Source organism: Anguilla rostrata, chromosome 12 (assembly GCF_018555375.3).
Source record: "Anguilla rostrata isolate EN2019 chromosome 12, ASM1855537v3, whole genome shotgun sequence".
Classification (NCBI taxonomy): Eukaryota; Metazoa; Chordata; class Actinopteri; order Anguilliformes; family Anguillidae; genus Anguilla; species Anguilla rostrata.
Genome location: NC_057944.1, coordinates 26,769,925 through 26,790,080, shown reverse-complemented (window position 1 = coordinate 26,790,080; position 20,156 = coordinate 26,769,925). Strand labels below are relative to the sequence as shown.

Genomic DNA, 20,156 nt, shown 5'->3' with positions numbered 1-20,156 from the left:
CATCCAAGCAAATTGTATCGCTCTCCTGAACCGGAGATGCTAATTCTGACTCACTGGTGGAGCCCCACCATATTGGACCCGAGGACACGGCTGTGATTGGCCCTGAAATAGTGCAGCTCTGTCAGCCCCGGACAGACAGATAACACTTCAAACCAATTTTTCACAAGGCCTTTTTTTGTGGTGTAGGCAGAGTGGAGAACATAAAGTTGTTTCACCTGCAGCATCGTTTTAACGGGCATAAAGAAAAATGACACAGCCGACTGCGATGAAATGAAAGACATCTCTCAACTCCATGACCGACAGCAAGAAACCCATTTAAATGCATTAGGAATATGCAGGGGCTTGTGGTTCGAACCAATTTATTTCTATATGGGGTTACTAGCTCAGACACAGAAAGAAAATAGGTTTCTAACAAACAGGATTTCATGCTTTGGTTCTTTTTTTTGACATTTAAATGCTTATACTTTGAGTAGAAGAAAGAGAAAATAAATAAACTACACCCTGTACCAGTGAGTAGCTTAAATTGACCTCACAAAAAACAGGGCCTGAAAGCGTAGTTTGGGGGTCTGGGACGGTGTTTTTACAAGCTTCCAGGTGACTGGTGGGTTATTCATTTAAATAATAATTTATTATAATGCTGAAAAATGAGCTCTAATTTTGGCATCCCTTAAGTAAGATGAGAGCAGTGCTTTTCAGTAAATAGGGGAAAAGATGGATGTGGGATATTCTGTGCATTCTGTCAGATAATATGGACAATCTTTGGAGGTGTGAGAATACATTTTTAACATTTCACTTGGGGACAAGTTTTGCCTGATGTATGACAGCTGTTAGTCGACACAAAGCAAAAGGAAGTCCTTGCTCGGAGTTTAATGAGCTGGAGTTTGCTTTGTCTTTTTCTCTAAAAGATTATTCATCTTGGTTTCACATTTTGGTTATGGACTTCTGCAGACATGAACTAACTCAATCTCTCAAGATCTATATTAAACATTTCCCTTTAATTCAAAAATTGAATTGTTCAGTGATAATTCAACTTAACATATTAAATGTTTTTTTTTTCTCTAATGCACAATTGTTCAGTGAAAATGTAATTCCAAGCAAGTTTCATATGAATCCTAAAGGGATAGACGTCCTTTATCAGAGTACTACTCTATCAGAGTTGATTTGACACTGCACATTTTGTTTTACAGCCTTGATAAGTGACATTCTTCTTCAGTGGGAAGAGTTGATTACTTGCTGTTACGAAATTAAGGTTCATGTGGAGTAAATTTGTTCAGCATTCATTTCTCCTGGTGCTGCCTTCTCTGGTTGTTCTACAGTTTATAATCCTAGGCTAACTACTGCAAACAGCGTAATGTTCTGAGGCACACTACTACACACAGTGTAAAGTTCTGATGGACACTACTGCAACAGCAAGTTCTGAGCAATATAAGTGTAAGTTCTGAGGCCATACACACGTGAAGTCTAGACACTACAACAGTGTAAAGTTTTGAGCCTGTCTCAGTGTAGTCGAGACACACTACTACATACAGTGTAAAGTTCTGAGACACCCTACTACATACAGTGTAAAGTTCTTAGACACACTACTACATACAGTCTAAAGTTCAGAGGCACACTACTGCACACAGCGTAAAGTTCTGAGGCACACTACTACACACAGAGTAATATGCTGAGACTTGGTACCATACTACACTACAACACACAACATAATGTGCTGAGGCAAAGTATTCCACTACCACACACATAGTAACATGCTCAGTCACACTACTGCACTACTACACTGCCTGGCCAAAAAAAAGGTGCCATTTGGATTTTTTGGACAGTGCCCACTGTAAAAGCCTCTGGAGGCAGTGCTATGATCTGGGGTTGCTTCAATTGGTCAGATCTAGGCTCAGCAACATTATGCGGCAATACAATGAAGTCAGCTGAGTACCTGAATGTACTGAATGACCAGGTTATCCCATCAATGGATTTTTTCTTCCCTGACGGCACGGGCATATTCCAGGACCACAATGCCAAGATTCATCGGGCTCAAATTGTGAAAGAGTGGTTCTGAGAGCATGAGGAATTATTTTCATACATGGCCACCACAGAGTCCTGACCTTAACCCCATTGAAAGTCTTTGGGATGTGCTGGAGAAGACTTTACGGAGTGGTTCGACTTTCCCGTCGTCAATATAAGATAATGCAATTCTGGACGGAAATAAATGTTGTGACGTTGCATAAGGTTGTCGAAACAATGCCACAACGAATTTGCGCCGTAATCAAAGCTAAAGGTGGTCCAACGAAATATTAGAGTGTGCGACTTTTTTTTGGCCAGGCAGTGTATATGCAGCGTAACCTGCCAAGGCTTGGCACACTACTAAACTACTACACTGACCTCTCAACAGTAAATATACCAAACCTGTTTATGCTTCAGAAAAATACATGAGTTTGTATTGTATGCTATGGCGCTGTTTCAAGTCCTGTCCTTCAGGAAGAAGTCAGACATCCAGATAACTCTGGGTTGGATCCTTTGTAGCAAAGTTGTGGCAAAGTTGCATCTGAACAGAGGGTGCTAGTGCAGGGTTAAAATCTATCCAATTATAAAAATCAAGCTGAATAAACTATTTTAAGTAGATAGCATATTTGTCATAACTTGCTGCTTTTCCTTGTTAATTGTTTCTGACCTGTTTATGATTGTGTCTTGACTAAACAATTAAAATTGTAACCTACTTTACGGAAAGCTAATATGGCATGCTGTAATAATTATATGCATGCATGCTTCTAAAACATTTAAAACATCATTTTTTATGTCTTCTGTGCATGCTAAATAGATGATCCCTAACTTCCATGGTACTGTATGATGGTAAAGATAAATGTGAGGAGATTGACAGGGGGGCCATTTCTTAGGATTACTGATCCACTTACAATATGTATGGACATTTCAAAACCAATTAGTTTTTTTTCAGTGTGGCACTATTCCTTGTCACTAACCCTCCCAAAAGACCTTAAATACTTCCATAACATTCTGACAAAATGTAATGCCACAGATGAACGACAAATTAATTATTATTAAAATATTCCCCCTTGTTGAAATCAACAGAGTAGTTGCCCTTTCCATCTTTTGTTGCTAGGGGAATTCCATAAGTGATGAAAACATGTCAGCTTCTTCCATTGCTGTCCCGCATCACAATGTCTAATCAAATTTAAGCGTCAAACGAGTTTTCATGGTTTTTACCAGTCTAGCGAGAAGCATCGGGACTAGGACAAACAGCTTCTGGCGTTTGGTTAACTTTGGGTTCTGCAAAGTCTGAATCAAAGAGGACATTTGAGCAGATCAATGTGGGTGGCCGGCGGAAAATGGAGAAACGGTGAATTAGCGGCAGCTTGAAAACTGGGAGTCGATTAGCAGTCTTAGCATGGACTGTGCAGAGGAGCCATTGAAGGAGACCTTGTCTCGTTCCTGTTTGCCTCATTCAGCTGGTCTTAGTCATGGAGAGTGCATTGAGCCCTGTTTATACTGCTGGAAGGAAGAGAACATTAAACAGGACACACAGAGACTGTTCTGCCTGCTTTGGCGAAGGAAACTGGCGTTGGGGAAAACTCTGCTTAATGAGGCCATGTGACATGAAGACGTGAAGCCGGAATCATACTCATTCTGACTGCAAGCTGCCTGGCCCGAGGGCCCAGTGTACCCATTTGGTATTATGAAGAGCTGGTACATAACAGTTTCGCTGATCCCATTATACTTTTGTTGTTTTGTTTATTTTTTTTCCCCAACCTGCGACATCCATAATGAGCTAATACCACTCAGTAGGTTCCCTTGTTTTTCAGTTTTAGATAGTAATTCTAGATGAGACAGAATGTAAAGGGTTTTTGCAATTACAGTGGAACTACGTGGCAAAATGTGTTTTCCGTTCTGGTGTGAAAGAAGCTTTGCAGTGAATTACAATGCTAATGAGGAGATGTTCCCCACCTCACTTGAGATAGTGTGACCCTTAGCTTGGTTTGATGCTGTTTATTCTCAGGAGAGCATTGCAAGCTTTCTTCAGGTCTTTGAAATTCCCATTTGAAAGAAGATCTAATGAGCGTTGTTAAAAGGAATCCTGACTCCACTGAGGGAGGAACTGAGCATCACTGCTGTTGTTCCAAAGTAGGTCAATGTGAAATCTTTGGGAAGGGTGCCGAGCCGTCACCTCTCGTCCTTGGAAACGCATATCTCAGCCAAAACCCTGGCGTGAGCGCAGGAACAGCTTCGATTTGGGCTTGGTGCGCTGCAGCACTTAGCCAATACAGGTGTGGTGAACTGGAATGCAATTTCCAACTGTGGCCAGCAGGGCGGTGTGTGATTAGCCAGTGCTTTATCCAGGGAGGAAGGGTCTCTGTCTGTAGGATTTTACCTGTCTAATAACATAAGAACACACTCTCACATATTTAATTTAAAATGAAAATTGAAATTCCAACTAAAAATGAAAGCAATTGTGTAATTCTATCCTTCAGGGGACATTTAGAATAGGGTATTCAATAAAAGCCAGTTTCACAGTAAGATAAGCTTGATTTTTGCTGCATCTCCTTTGTTAATTTCACTGAGTTTTTTTGGCTTTACCTTTTGTGTTTTATTTCCAAATATATTTTTATATGTTATATATCATACAATTACAAACTACTACCAATATATTAATAAAACGTTGTACTATAATCTAACCCCTCTGTAACACCCTTGAAAACAGGCATCACATGCACGTGAAATAGGCTTTGCAATGGCAGGCATGCTATGCTTTGATACACTGAATGGGCAGTCATGCAGAGATGTGTCCCCTCTGAATTCCGTAATCACCAGCTCCTACATTTAAGCCCCCCCCCCCGGCTGCTCGCCGGTTTGTTTCTGAGCAATCGCCAGCCACTGCGAAACGGCAGCATGCAACCCAGCTGTGTCTGAATCATCCAACTGTCAGAATGCAGGATTAGGATTGTGTTGTGTGTTTTCAGCACACGCCGTATAGAAGTGTGGTCACATCATAATGAACTACTGTGCGTGATTTGAACACACACTGCAGAAGTATGGCGTATGTTTTGAACACGCACAGTGTAGGCGTATGGTGTGTGCATGAACATACACACTGTGCATGAAGTATGTGAGCTGTAACGTGTCATTTGTTTTTGAATAATGAAGGCAAGCCACTCGCCCTTATCTCTCCAATAAGATGCTAACACTAACTGCTTTTGATATCAAGCCCCTGATAAGATGAATGAGCCATGGCAGCTGTTGTAATGATATTATGTGGATTTTGCCAGCCTCTGTTGCTTTAGCCAGTTTTACAGAACCTTTTGTTTCATTTAAGCTGGGGACAAGGCTTGAGGTGGTCGAAGCTAGTGAAAATTTGGAGTTTTTAGCATGTTAAGGTGACACTGAATGTGTCATAATAATAGATTTTAGTGCCCTGGAGACAAATGTCAACCCACAGAATTTACAGGATACATTTTCAATTTGTTTTATTGTATTTATTTCATATGGACACAATACTAGCCTCAACTTGCTAGTTGTAGGCAATACTAGTCGTATGCCTTCTCCCATAGATATTTCTCACTCTCTGAAATGCCATTAATGATAGCTTCATCAAAGACCGGCGTCCATATGAATGATTAATCAGTTCTCAGTCAGGATGAAGAGGTGGTTGAGCTGTCAATGGGAGCTGATTATCAGTTTCTCACTGTGCTTGCAGATCGCAATCGCTGTTGCCTGGCGCTGCAGTCACCAATAAATAATGCAGGAAGAGCAGCCGAAACTGTCAGTGCCCCGGCGCTTTCAGACTAGTTCAAACGAGAACTGCAGCACCGAGAGTGAGTTCTGGTGTCAGTCACCTTTAAGAAGCGCACGCAGATAATTGCAAAGGCTTCACCTTCTTCGGGAAAACATGCAATTACTTCCCACAAGCTGGAGCAAAGTTAAACCTAATGAAGTGTACAGAGGAAAGGGGCCTCAATGCAAAGATTTTATGCCTATTGATTAATCTGACGTGCCTTCATCTTCAGCAGATGATAGTATAGACTGGTGTTTCATTACATGGCTACAGCCCCAGTTATTTCAAAGCCAGTATTTACATCTGTGCCGTACAGATTCTTTAGTTATTATAGTTAACCTTAGATTGATCCAGAAACTCTAGGTGTGATGTGAATTGCTTCCACTGATATTTTTTTTAAAGATTTGTTTGCCTAATGGACACCTGCCACATGCCTGCCCTCGGAATCATACTGCGCCATATGTTTTGAGTCACACTACATAAGAACGTGACGCTGAAAAGCGCTGAGACCAAAGTCCCACTGCAGCTCAACGTCAGTATAGAGCCATAAGCTAATAATGAGATGGACAGAGTCCAAGTTCTACCCGGTACTGGGCTGTGGTGGTGGGGGGGTTCTCTTCCCGCCGGTCCAAGCAGGGGGTCAGAGGACAGCTGTGTGGAAACAGTCCAACTGAGGCTCCTGGATCCTTTCAAACATCAGGTGCCAGGGCAGAGCTGCCAGCGCTGAACGCTTGGCGAATAAACGGTGATTTCCCTCTGAATGCGCCGCTACGTGCTTCACTAGCGCTGTGCTGTGTGCTACAGAAAGCCCCTGGGTCTGACTATCAGTGATCTTCCCTCAGTTACTTTTTTTTTTTTGCTATGGTGTGATCCTCAGAAATTATCCGTTGATAAAATAGTTGAGAAAGTATGTGACTCCTTTGGATCCCAATCCTATTTTCATGACTGTCTGGCTGGAGTCTTCCTGCTCAGTGCGAAGATATCCGGGGAAAATCCATTCCCAAGACAGATATGCTCATTTTAAAAGGTATTTTGTCCTACTTACTCCAACGCATTTCAATCAATCTGTAGCTTGTGGGAAAATGCAGAGGTTACTATTTCAATTATATTAAAAACTGATAAGTTTTTTTTTAATTTTTTTTTAAAGAAGAAATTCCTAAATAACCTGATTTTCAGATAAACTATTTTAAGTAGGTAGCAGAATGCATCAACCAGTGAAACCCTTTTAGGCTTTAAAATTGATAAAGTACTATATTGAACAAGTTTGTCAGTGATTCGTCAACATGGTGAATGAGATCGGCTCAGATCAGCTGACTGCATTAGTGCTGTGGATAGTTTCTTGACATGTAATGCTAATACAACTCCATTTGATTTTATAACCACCTGATCCAATATGCTTCAATGGAAAAGCACTTTTTTTGCAGACGCCTTAAGTAGTGATGATGGATGATACATTTAATATATTATTATGCAATTAATACTTTATGTAAGAGCACAGTTTTACAAGCCAATTAATGGGCCATTTGGGACACACACACTCTGTACAGTTTAGTTCATTTTCCAAGAGATTAATTTTGTAATAATTGCTTCATTTATGTGCAAGTTCAATACATGTCATGTTTAACTGTAACTAAACAGAACACAAATCAGCAAGCTAGCTAAATCTGGTTCCATTCTTATTACCCTGCAAGCTGACAACAAAAAATCTGAGAAAGCAGCTAGTTTGGTTCATTTTAAACAGCATTGAGAGAAATCCATTTAGATAGAAAGCATTTGAAATTATATTGATTTAGCTAGGCAGCTAGCCACCTTGAGAGCTTGCAAGTTATTTTGCTATAATCTCTATTGTTTATATTCTGACTCACTATCCTGAAAGCTGTAGCTAGCTACAGTAATTGTCCTGCCAGTTATTTTTCCCAAACAAGGACAGCACTGTGGATTAAGTTTGACTCATGACTTAGTATTTATGTATAGACTATACCATGATTGATACTGTAACTTGTAGTACAACACAATAGACTATGTAATCACTGCTATTCATCTATCATCTAGGGGAGACCAGGGCACAAACTAATGCAGGGCATAAAATGTGAATTTTACATAGTTGTACCTGAGCTAGAATTATGTGTTTGTTTTTACTTATGCATTATAGCGGTGGTAACCCTGTTCTTGGAGATCTACCATCCTGTAGGTTTTCATTCTAACCCCAACAAAGCACACCTCACTCAACAGTACATCTTGTTGAGCTTCTAATTAGTAGAGTCAGTTGTGCCAAATTTGGGTTGAAATTAAAACCTATAGGATGGTAGATCTCCAGGAACAGGGTTGGTTACCACTGTATTAAAGCAACACACTTCTCATGTGAGTCATAGGATGATTTGAAAACTTCATCAAGAGTTAATAACAAAAGTGTTTTTAGCACCAAGCAAGTAAATTGTTTTTAGCACAGTCTGCCCTCTGCAGTGAAAGCGTCCATGCTGCTAGGCCTTGACCACCCCTTCCCTTCTCCAAACTTAGTTCACTTAGTTCTGGAATGATCAGTTTAGCAATTTGATCGGTGGAAGCTGATCGGTAGAAGCATTATCTAAATATGTAGGTCAATTTTTTAAATGTTTAATAAAGATGAATAATTTTCACCTGCAGGCCACAGCTGTTTGTTTCCCGACATGAGCATAGTGTTTCTGACATGATTTTAATTCCTTGATTAAGTTATTCAGCACTAACTTGCTTCAAACATTTGTCATTCGATAAAGGAAATTAAACATCCAAGCAGATCCATTTAAGGGAAATGATGACACAGATTGTTTGGGAGCTCATTCATTTGGGCTTTAATAACAGCATTAAAAGCTGAGGTGAGATTAGAATATCAGGATAAAATGGCTGTAATCCTAAACCATGTGTGCACTTTTCTTAGACAGGCAGTATTATGTTTCCCTAATATTCCATTTCCCTGTTTTTAATCTTTTCATTTGTTTTCCTCTTACTTAATAGTCATGTGTGGGAAGGTTTGAATGACTATGACTTCTGACATTTTTATTATTGCCCTTGGATTCTGACATCACAGAATATGATTTCGGTGATTGAATCTGAAAGGGAATAAGCTGAGATATCAGCAGTCTGGCAGCAACAACTTATCAACAAGGCCAGCACCTTCTGCCTTGTAGTAAGACCAGCTATTCTCAAACGCTCCTGTAACTCTCACCATGATTCGACCTGTGGAATTTGTGTTGTGCTTCACCACGTCCTGATAAACCCGTCTTATTCTACTCTTCCTGTAAAAGGATTTGAAAGTGCTCAGGTGTGTCTGGGGACAGGTTGCTGTAATCAGTTAGGGTGAAGTCCTTAAATCTGTCTAATTGGATTTCAGTGGCACCGAGAGGCTGGTCATTTCATGTGAATCGTGTAAATGATTGCCTTGTCAGTCCTATTACTGTCTGCCTCTGAGACCTTTATGAGGTTTGACAGTGCTCACTGTGGCTATGCGATGATGCCCTAAAACAGATCTTAATGCATTATTTGGGATATAAATAAAATGTATTTGGTGTGGACTTTAGTATGACTTAAAGGCATACTACGAAGTTTTTTTTTTTTTTTTAAATCTTTTTTTTTTTGCCTTGCTGCGGTACTGTGTTTACAATCAAAATCTCAACAAAAGTCTCAAAGTCTACAATCCTCCGTCTTCAACCCCGCCCGTTCACCTTGAGTATCCAACTTAGGCGATCTAGTTACCTAACGTAACTAGCTGAATAGCTAGAGGTTACATGACTTACACGTCAAACAGAAAACTCGCCAACTCCATGTCCCTTTCCATGCCCTTGAATTTTAGCTGTCGCCGTCAAGGAAAAGTAAATCCAAGGTTGACTCTTCTTTTTAATGAGCCCTGTCGGCTTGTTGTTTCACTTTGCTGTACTTGTGCTTCTTCACCTCTGCCATTGCACAGACACAGCCTCCCCTTCCTACATATAAAAGAGGGTCATACAGGCAGAGGAGCATGGACTCAGCAAATGTGCGCAGTGACGGAGATCGCCAGTGCATCATAGATATGACTGAGCATGGTTATTTAATAATATTTTCAAGGTAAAAATCCTGCATCGTATGCCTTTAACACGCTGGGTTTAGCACACTATCCTCTGCTGAGAATAAATAAGTAAAATGTTATTGTCATTAGCCATGGTCGGCTAGTCACAGAATACAGACTGTGCTGCAAGCTACAGCTAAAACTAAAAATGATAAATAAAAAAACAGAGCCACCAGGATCACATCCAGGCAGTGCTAACTGTAGCATTAGAATCAGTACTGCATCAATTGCAAGTTGCATGTACAAGGAGAGGAAGAAACACATAACCTCCCACAATAAGGGAAAAGCCAGGGATTTTATTGTGTGTAAGTATTGACTGGCAGCTTAGCTGGATAAACAGAGTGTGAAATAACATTTCATGTGGTTTACCTGTATTACTCCTCTTTTTACTGAGACCCGAGTTTGAACTTGCCTTACAAAGTCTCTTTTCGATGTTTCAGAGGTGTGTTTTCAGGGGTACTGTGTGAACATCAGTACGACACTTTCTGTACAGTCAGAACTGAAATATGCGTGTGCATTGACTGGGGGCCTGACGTGCAGTGAAAATAAACAAATAAAAAGCGCATTATGTCAGCGATTGGAGTGTGCCTGGAATATTATCCAGCTACCTCTGATGGAAGGAAGGGAAAAGGCAGAGGAAGTCCTTGCGCTGTTCGTTTTTTATTTTGTTGTGTGTGTGCGTGCGTGTGTGCGTGCGTGAGTGCGTGCGCATCACCTCTGGGCACACGGAGCGTAGGCCCGACACCGTCAGGGAGATTAACGGCTCTCTCTGCTCAAAGGTGGTCCATATTAGTGCTTTAAATTACTTTCCTCCACTCCATCAGTACTCTGCTTGAGTATTCTTTGAAACCAAATTCACTTTCAAGAAAGGGTCCCCCGCGTTTCTCTCACTCGTTAGTCTGCTGCTTGTCTGGGAGAGCTCTTGATTATTTTACCATAACTACATTTAAAATGCCCTGTGAAGCTCTGTAATTAGAACCAGCTGCATTTGTGATGCGTTTTTGTCAATATTTGTAATATCGGTCTCATTTAGTCCTTTTTGTTCTCTCTGGTAATTTTCTTTTGTAGCCTGACTGCTTTGCTTGATTTCAGTATTATTACCTTTCAAATGCTTCATCACGATCCCTCAGATTGGCTCAATTCGCTGGTGATTCAACTTTATTCTTTATTGCATCGTGCCCCAGGAGTAGTTCCTAAGTTGAGAAGGAAAATGCCCATAAAGTATCAAAATGCAATAGAAGTAAATTAGGGCTTATTTTCTAGAAACCCCATGAACTTACATATCTTATAAGTAGCTCTCAGTAAAATAAGATATATATATATATATCTGGGGGCATTGGTGGCCCAGTGGTAGAGCCCCCGTCTACCACCCCCGCTGCCCCGGTTCATATCCCAGCCACTGTGGATACGCAAGTCAGTGCATTCGTAGTGTCGGTCCCAAGCCCGGATAAATGGGAGGGTTGCGTCAGGAAGGGCATCCGGCGTAAAACATATGCCGAATCAAAATATGCGGATCACGATGATCCTCTGTGGCGACCCCGAACAGGAACAACCGAAAGAATAAATATATATATCCCTGGGCGATACAATTGGCAATTGCTCATAGTCCTATGGAGCTACCGGGCACAGTCGGAACTGGTACGGTCCGGATTCAGCCTGAGACTGTGGGGCTCATCCATGCACCACAGCACGGTGCCTTGAATGAGCCACCCAGCAGCTTCCAGAGGTGCTAAATTAACACATCTTTTAACTCTGGTCTGGTTGTCTGTGCAAAGTAGAGCAGTGCATTTTAGGTTGATTAAAGTGAATAGTTTGATTAAAGATTTAGGAATGCATGCCTGGCTGTACTTGCTCAAACTGCATTGCTGCATAATTTAAAATCCAATGTCGTCAAACTGTGATACTGTTTGTCCATATAGTTATAAACATGCCTGACCAAGGTTATTATGAAGGAATACTGAACTAAGACAAAAGATATACTATTCATATACATAAATAAAAATGGGAAACATGCCTGTCCAAGGCACTAAAATTTGGTATCTTTTATGAATTATAAATGAAATTAGAATGTAATATAGAGAGACAGAAGTATAATAACTGAGCCCAGTTTGATAGCACACTTCTTTTATCTAACACTGGTTGCTCACCTTTTTTTGTGGAACCACCCACACCTCCACGTACATATAAAAATATAACTTTTACAAGCTGTTTATTGACATCCGTGTAACTAATATACATTTATTCTTTCAATTACAAGCCCTTAGCTCCACATGTTAAATACGCATACTGAATATATGTAATAAAGAGTGTGTTCATGTCGATAATAGTATAAAGGCTCCCTGAACACTGCAATAGAACAAGTGCCGATACATTGAAGAGGAAGTGGCTCAGATGCAAAGCAGAAGGAAGGAGACTTTCTAAATAAAGCGGTTTAATTAATCGTGAGCAAATTCCACACCGTGTTGGCCCCTGCCTCCTTAAATGAAACGTTTGTCTCGGCAGCTGTTGGAGCTGCAAGGTTGTTTTCCTCCAGCAGAAGGGAAAGTCACCAGGCTCACAGTGCACGAGGTTGTGCCTGTGATATTGTGTTCTTGCCGCCAATGTTACTGTGAACACATTGCCCTTATTTTTGTTTTGTTCTGTAAAAAATTGAATGGGAAATGATCCAGCAATTTTCATAAAAGGAATAAAAAACTGATTCTGCTTATACACAGGTGTAACTGTGTGTTTACAAATACAATTCATAGCAGAGTTCTATCGTAATTCCCTACCTACTGTAAAATGCCTAATTTCCTACGGTAAAACGCAGACTGTTCTGCTGGTGGCTGCACCTCGGGGGCTGGTGAAATAGCAGAAATGCTTTTGCATTCGATCTCTTCAGAAAATGGCGAAGGACTCCGCCAAACTCAGTGAGACCGCGGCCACGCGGACGGCCTGCTGCCAATTAGCTCCTGGCTCAGATTGCCTCCTGTTAATGCAGGTCAAGCCGCTCAAAATAGCAGCAAACGCAACCCAGCTCCGGGTGGACCCCGGAAACTGCGACCAACCGAATTTCGCCAGGGGACGTAATGGGCAGGAGGGCGCTCAAATACTCACCTCACCAACTTCATTTAGCGCTAAAGCAGTGTTCTTTCCTGGGCCCGGCGATTATGAGAGGCGACAGGAGCGTGTGGCTCGGACAAAGCCATTACCCCCGGTACTGTCGCTTTAAAGCCATATGCCGCGCATCCCGCTGTCAATTGGGTGCTACTTGTGACAGGGAGGAAATTGGTAAAGCAGAGCACTGCGAAATGAAAGTTTCTCGCTTGATGTAAACCAGAGCCGCATAGCGACACCATAAAATGCCCTAATAAACAGCATGGATTTCTGAGGGGGGGGGGGGGGGAGGGGGTTAGTGTTTTTTTTATGGCTGCGGGCATTTCCAATTAGAGTGCAAAATAAATGAAATGTCACTTTTGAACTGACATAACTTAACCTCTGTTTTATTCTAAATGACTTTGGCAAGGAGCGTAAGTAAACCATTGCTGACCTAAGTGAAATTTGACAAATATTTTTGTTATTTTCTGTAACCAAGTCCAAAGCACAAACAACAATCTGATGGCGGTTTCACACTAATCTTAATTCCCCACCAATCAGAATGTGCAGTAAGGCTACTGTTCACAAAAACATTTCTGTATTAAGAGGAATAGGAAAAGAAACACAAACGGTGTGACAGTGTGACTGTCTTTTTTATACTTTATTACAAGTGGCAGACAGTATGCTTGTTTTTATTTTGTTTATGGAAACCCCTGCAATGACACTTCATAAAAATGCATGAAATATTTTAGTGTTGCTGCTCTGGTTCCCCAAATACCACTAGATTTTATTTGAAGATCTTGCTTGGTTCATTTCCATATACCTGCTTTATTATTTCTATAAATCTCCCTCATGTCTTATTGTTGCTTTGCTTTGTTTATTTTGAGCTTTTCAGTAATAATAATAATAATAATAATAATACTATTTAGTAGTAGGAACACTGGTTAGTAGTATTTTACTAGTAGTAGTAATTTTGATCATTTTTTATTATTATTATTATTATTATTATTATTATTATTATTATTATTATTATTATGTGTGTATATAATGTAGGGTTGTTTGTCCTTATATTGTATAGGCATTGTAGTGCAGAGTAGTAGTCTGTGTTGTACTGTATGCTGTCTGTGTTAGTGATATTATTTATAAAATAAAAGAGTAATTCCTACCATGACTTATGTGAGGGAGGTATCATTAATGGTAGATAATGGCCATCATGGCTGAGATAGGTTACAGCTTGGTTCTGGAGCAATATTACCTGGGTCTAGACCACACACACATCGAATTGTGGAGATTTAATGTCTGAGACACAGTTGGTGCAGGCATAGCTCGTTCCAGAATCATTCTGGGCTTGTTCTGGAGAGAGCAGAAAGCTTGCAGCTAATAAACACATCCAGGCTGCCGAACATCGGGAAATAGTTTGCTGGGAGACATGGCAGCTTCTCAGGGAGTTGTCTGGGAGACAGCTTTTTGTTGACATACTGTCAGAGAGGGGGTTTGTCATAGTGGGGGTTTTGGGGATATTTGAGTGTGGAATCTTCCAGGACATTTCAATAAAGCAATCGTGACCCAATCCATTTCCTGGGATTGTGCATGATTTCTGTGAGCACCAAAGCCCTTAAATCCATGTGACTCCGAGAAGTTCCGCAAGACTCTGAACTGTCAGGCATTATATTTGGACTGTGGACAAGAGAAGCATGGGGCTGTTGCATGTCCCCACCCATTGAGAACCATTCAGGTCATAGCATATGTTCCCCAGATTCATTGAGCATAGCTCGGCATGACCAAGCTTCATCCAAAATGACTGCACATAGACTGCACGCAGTGAGACCCTTTATCACTGCTCATAGACTCTACACAGTCAGGCCCCTTATCACCACTTATAGACTGTATGCAGTCATATCCCTTGTGATTGCTGATTGACTGTACAGTCAGACCCTTTATCACTGCTCATAGACTGTACAAAGTCAGACCAACACATAGCTTCTGCCTTATGCCAACATCTGATTTCATATGAATTAATTGGATTTAAAACTGAGTGAGATTATTTTGTACTATGCAGAATATTGGTGCATTCTGCCAATCCCCTTTCTCTTTCTTGTGTTTGTTTATGTAAAGCGAGTGATATGCATTCGTTACGGTGTCGTCTCCATTCCAGAGATTCTGCTCTACGGCTCTGGGTTTCTCAAGTTCAATTCCTGATAATAAAGCAAAACATGTCAGTCTGTTCCAGCCTGGGCCTCCCTGAGGTTAGCTCAGTTTCAGTATTCAAACTGATACAGTAGATTTAAGGTCAGTTCTACCCTTTTCATTTCAATCAAGGTGAAATTCCCCACTGCTGACATTTCATCTGGAGCTCATTGGTTATATAATGCGCCGTGAATCCTTGCTGAAAAAACCACAAAGTCGTTATGAGTAGCAGATCATTCATAAGTAACCAAGTTCAGAATCGTTTGTAAGGTGTTTGAAAGCATTGAATCTAAATTCTGTCAAATCTGTAATCCTCTGTAATAATCCGTGCAACTAAGAATGAAATATGTTTTTGCGAACAGACCATTTTTAATGCTACATGCTCCATTGTTTGCTCCATTGGAATGTCTCACACAGTGCACATTTTCATACTTCTTGTTCTGGTTCAACGAAAGCCCAGAACTGCCAGATGCAGGGAATGCATCCGGTCAAGTCTGACGCAGGGAATGCATCTGGTCAAGTCTGACGCAGGGAAAGCATCCTGTCAATCTGACACAGGGAATGCATCCTGTCAAGTCTGATGCAGGAAATGCATCCGGTCCAGTCTGACGCAGGGAAAGCATCCAGTTGAGTCTGACACAGGGAATTAAAACAGTTGAGTCTGACACAGGAAATGCATCCATTCAAGTCTGACGCAGGGAATGCATCCGGTCGAGTCTGATGCAGGGAATTAAAACAGTCGAGTCTGACGCGGGAAATGCATCCATTCAAGTCTGAAGCAGGAAATGCATACAGTCGAGTCTGACGTAAAGAATGCATCTGGTCCAGTCTGACGCAGGGAATGCATCCGGTCAAGTCTGACGCAGGGAAAGCATCCTGTCAAGTCTGACACAGGGAATGCATCCTGTCAAGTCTGACGCAGGAAATGCTTCTGGTCCAGTCTAACGCAGGGAATGCATCCAGTCAAGTCTGACGTGGGAAATGCATCCAGTCAAGTCTGAAGCAGGGAATGCATCCGGTTGAGTCTGACACAGGGAATACATCTGGTCCAGTCAATGAGATCAGTCTGTTCAAAACCACCCACATCTGCAGCTCACAGTTAACATAGATGTGGTCCTCAATGAATTATTGAAGACTAATGATTTAGTCAGTGTTAAGGCTGGTTCTCCTGTGTCTTTCTTAAAATGCATTTACATCACTTTGCAGGATACTATTCTTGAGCCACTATTAATGTTTAATGATAGCATAGCTCAGTGTTTCAGTGTCAAGGTGAAGGTAGTGAAAGTAGAAAATCAAAGATATGGGCATTACAATATCCAAGCTCCTGGGAATAAAATGAAATGTGGAAGCGAAAGCAGAGAATAAATCATATGTTGTGATTTTTCTGCTGTTGTTGTTATTGTTGGGCACAAAATGCTTTTGTTTTTGTGCATCCTCTAGTGAAGGTGACAACGAACATTGTTTGTTTAATGTTGTTTGTTCCAAGGTCCTTGGAGATCTTCCATTTAGGAGTCTGGAACATACCCTGTAGGAATTTTAATTGGGCTTTTCCTGCCTCTGACACATTTAGATCGAGAGTTTGGAACCAGAATCAGAAATCAAAATCTTTTTCTTTTTTTTTCCCAAAAAGCATTGGTTTAATATTACATCTTTTTCATAAGGATTTCCCAATACAGATTATGCCCTACTGTGTACTGCTCACACAAACACACACACACATATGTACACAAACACAGTTTTTTATTTATTTAGCCAACTTATTTTTGCATTACTCCAGGAAATTCAGACCTCTAAACTCTGAATTTAATATGAGAGTGCAATACTTCAGGGCGTGTCCGAGTAGTGTAGGTATGTGCAATGTGCAGAGTCACCTAGATGCTGTTGTTTTGGTTTGTTGTTGACTTTGTTGTTCGGGTCAGTTCAGTAATACATCAGGTTTTTTTATTTATTTTGAAAAGTCACTGCAGTATTGTTGCTCAAACGATTTAGCTTCTCATAGTTGAAATTGAAAACTTGGTGGGTGTGATATGACAATGATAATGTGTTACACTGCTTAATGGCAGTCATCATTTATGAATTCTTTTATAAGGACTTGAATAGACTGTTATTATAATTTTTTTATTTTGTTGCTGTTCTTGATGCTTCTGCTATTTTTGGCTGTGCAGGAATATTTATGAAAGGTATTGAAGGTATTCAGTATGGATGCAAAGACAACAGATGCATTGACTATGGCAGGTGGACAGGGATGTTTGCATGCATTTACATTTGCAATCTGTTCGGAGGGTAAACCGCCAAAGGTGTGAAATGGTTCTCTGAAAAACACTCCCCGTTTCATCAAGGCTATATGGACTATTATGTAGCTTCAATAAACAATCATTTCAAAAGGCTTCCATTTCAAAAGTAGAGTGCATGCTTGAATCATCCAGAAATGAAAGTCATTGTACTTTTTGACAATTCTTTAGCAATTGTATTCCACTGTAATGAGAAAGCAGTAACGTGGGGACTAAAAATTAATTTTGATCAGTCTCAGAACCAGTCCTATCCCATACCTTATATAACTGGTTTCAAAACATGCTGCTGAGGACCTGTGTGTGTCAGCTTTCATTCTGGCAGTTATTGCATCCTCTGAATTTAAACAAGCCGCTAATGGTTCTTAATAGACACTTTCAATGCCAATTCACCATATTATGCCAAAAACAGCTTAGAAGATCATGAAGAATATGTTATATGCCATCCGAGGACATTTACTCAGTCAGATCAACTAATGCATTTGTTCTGTGTAATGTGCTATATGAGAAAATATTCATATAAAAACAGGCTACATTTTTAATTTAATTATAGGTTGGCAGATAAAAGCAGCTGGGCCCTAATTGCTGAAAGAATGGACACCTGGCCACTGAAACAAAACCATTTGTGGAAATTAAGAGTTCAAAGACAAAGCAAATGATAAATGACAACCCAAACCTACATTATGTTAAATTAATAAAATTTAAACTTAAAAACATGTTTTCAACAACCTTAATTGATTGACAGATTTGTTGTAACAAAAGACCACTATTCACAGTGAATTCACACCCTGCCTAAATCAGGATATTGCTAAGGCTAGCAGACCAGGGCTTTTTTATCTTGTGGTATGGTTTCTGGAGGAAAGAAAGTCCCCCCCCCCCTCCTTTTTCCTCCTATACGACTGGCGATTAATAGGATAGCTCGGAGATTGTGTGTATTTATCACACTGGAAATGATGGTATGGTGGGAAGACTCATTATTTTTCAGTAGCCTCATTATATATTGGGAAAAGAAACATCACAGGCTTCAGATATGCAGATGAGCTCTTTAATCTCAAAAAGCGAAGAAGTAATGCACTTTTATCTGAGAAAGGGACCACTGTTAGTTATCTATTTTCTCCCTCTACTTATCAGCATGATCTTTTTTATAATTTATATCCTTTTTTTAACCAAAATGAGCCTGTTTTATCAAGTTGGATTTTCAAGGAAGAGTTTTCTGACAGTTTCCTTAATCTTTGTGTCAAATAAAGTTGAACTTCTGCAGAAGTTAATTCAAAATCTAATTTTTACTATCTTTCGATTATTATTTGTTAGTATTGTGAGACCTGTGAATGAATTGTTTGCATGCTTTAATTTATAAAGTATGAGTCAATTTTTCATACACTTTAAACACCAAATAAGCAGTGATGCTTCTGTTTGATGATATTATGAACAGTACATAGTTTGTATTAGATTTCACAATAACAATCCAAGAAAATATCTCTGAAGGAGCTCATGGAATTTGATGTACTGAAAATACACAAATTAGTCTTTCTGGAGGTGGAGATTTGGAAGTGCCTACTTAAAGATAAAATATTAGCAGGGATTTCCTGGCTCAAAATAGGGCTTAGGTAGGGACTTTGTGTGACAACGACTGCGTTCGGTCAAGCTTTACTGCGAACATCAACTCGTGTCATCTCCTTATATTTAACTACATTTAGAATGTAAAGATCTGATCTTCAGTAGACCACCACAATGCATTGAGATGTAGGGTTACATATTGTCAGTGCCAGAAGTGGGGAGGGGGGGGGGGTGCAGGTTAATGCAGTAGAATCCACTTAAATCCATAACGGATTATCGCATAATTTGAGTATTTGCATAGAATTATGTCTAATTACTAGGGGTGAAGGGTTGCCACTATTTGTATTTTTTTTGTATATTTGTATCTGTTTTTGTTCAAGCAACAAAATTGTTTGTAGTTGTATTTGCATTCAGATAAAAACCAAAAGTCGGTCCAGACATCAATCTTCCATATTTTTGACCTGTTTGGCCTTCCATACTAAGAAGGAATTCAAGGAAAGGAAGCAAGGACGGACAAAATAAGTGACTGGAATGAACCCACAGTCCTCGTTTGTGGTTTTTGAGTATCTTTGGGCAGTGGGTAGTGGTTTGCACTCCAGGAATAATTGACGGCAAGTGTTGGTCAGCAACTCTTCTAGTGAGATTAAATTTGATTACTGCTCAGACAGAAATGTGATGCTCTTCAGACTTTTTATTTATTGTGCCCAGTTTTGTTATTTCAAAATACGTTTTGTAATTATTTAGGATTTAAAGAGAATTGCATGTAAAAATCTGCACACTGAACAAAGAATCAGTGTTGTTTTGTCAAGTTTCTTGCTCTGTACAAAAAAGATGCATACCTTCGGGAGTCCTGGATTTTAATGGCTAATTAACTACAGTGTATCAGCTATAAGCTGCTACCAGTGCCAATCTTTTGTTTAATATAGCAGTAAGATCATTTCAAATAAAACCTTTAGTAATGAAGAATGGATTGTTTGTTCTTTCTGTCTCTTGTGCATGTTCAATTCAGTGAAAATTAAGTACAGCACAACCTCTATGATCCTAAGTATTCCAAACTAAGTGTGGGGGGATCGTTCAAAACTCGAATTGAATGTTTGTAATATTTGTACATTTGAATTGTTGGAATTAATTCCACAGCATTATTATTTTTTCAGTGTTATCTGAACAATAGCCTACATTTCTTTTTCAATGA

The 20,156-nt window shown here is 40.0% G+C and overlaps 1 protein-coding gene and 1 long non-coding RNA gene across 11 annotated transcripts in view; one reads left to right on the top strand and one right to left on the bottom strand.

The window, feature by feature from the left end:
• Positions 1-20,156, top strand: part of lsamp (limbic system associated membrane protein) — an 878,287-nt gene that overhangs the window by 732,678 nt on the left and 125,453 nt on the right. The window contains exon 1 of one of the 10 annotated variants that reach the window (XM_064303056.1): positions 6,497-6,806. The exons of the other annotated variants lie outside the window; for them this stretch is intronic. Coding sequence (XP_064159126.1) covers positions 6,721-6,806 — 86 coding nt within the window. The 5' untranslated portion in view covers positions 6,497-6,720. Of the gene's footprint in view, positions 1-6,496; positions 6,807-20,156 lie in introns of those variants that run through there. 10 annotated transcript variants of the gene reach the window in all.
• Positions 8,958-12,873, bottom strand: LOC135236860 (uncharacterized). The gene is made up of 3 exons (XR_010324683.1): positions 12,655-12,873; positions 10,959-11,050; positions 8,958-9,735 (listed from the first exon to the last, which is right to left on the bottom strand). It is a non-coding gene; the product is annotated as an uncharacterized LOC135236860 (long non-coding RNA).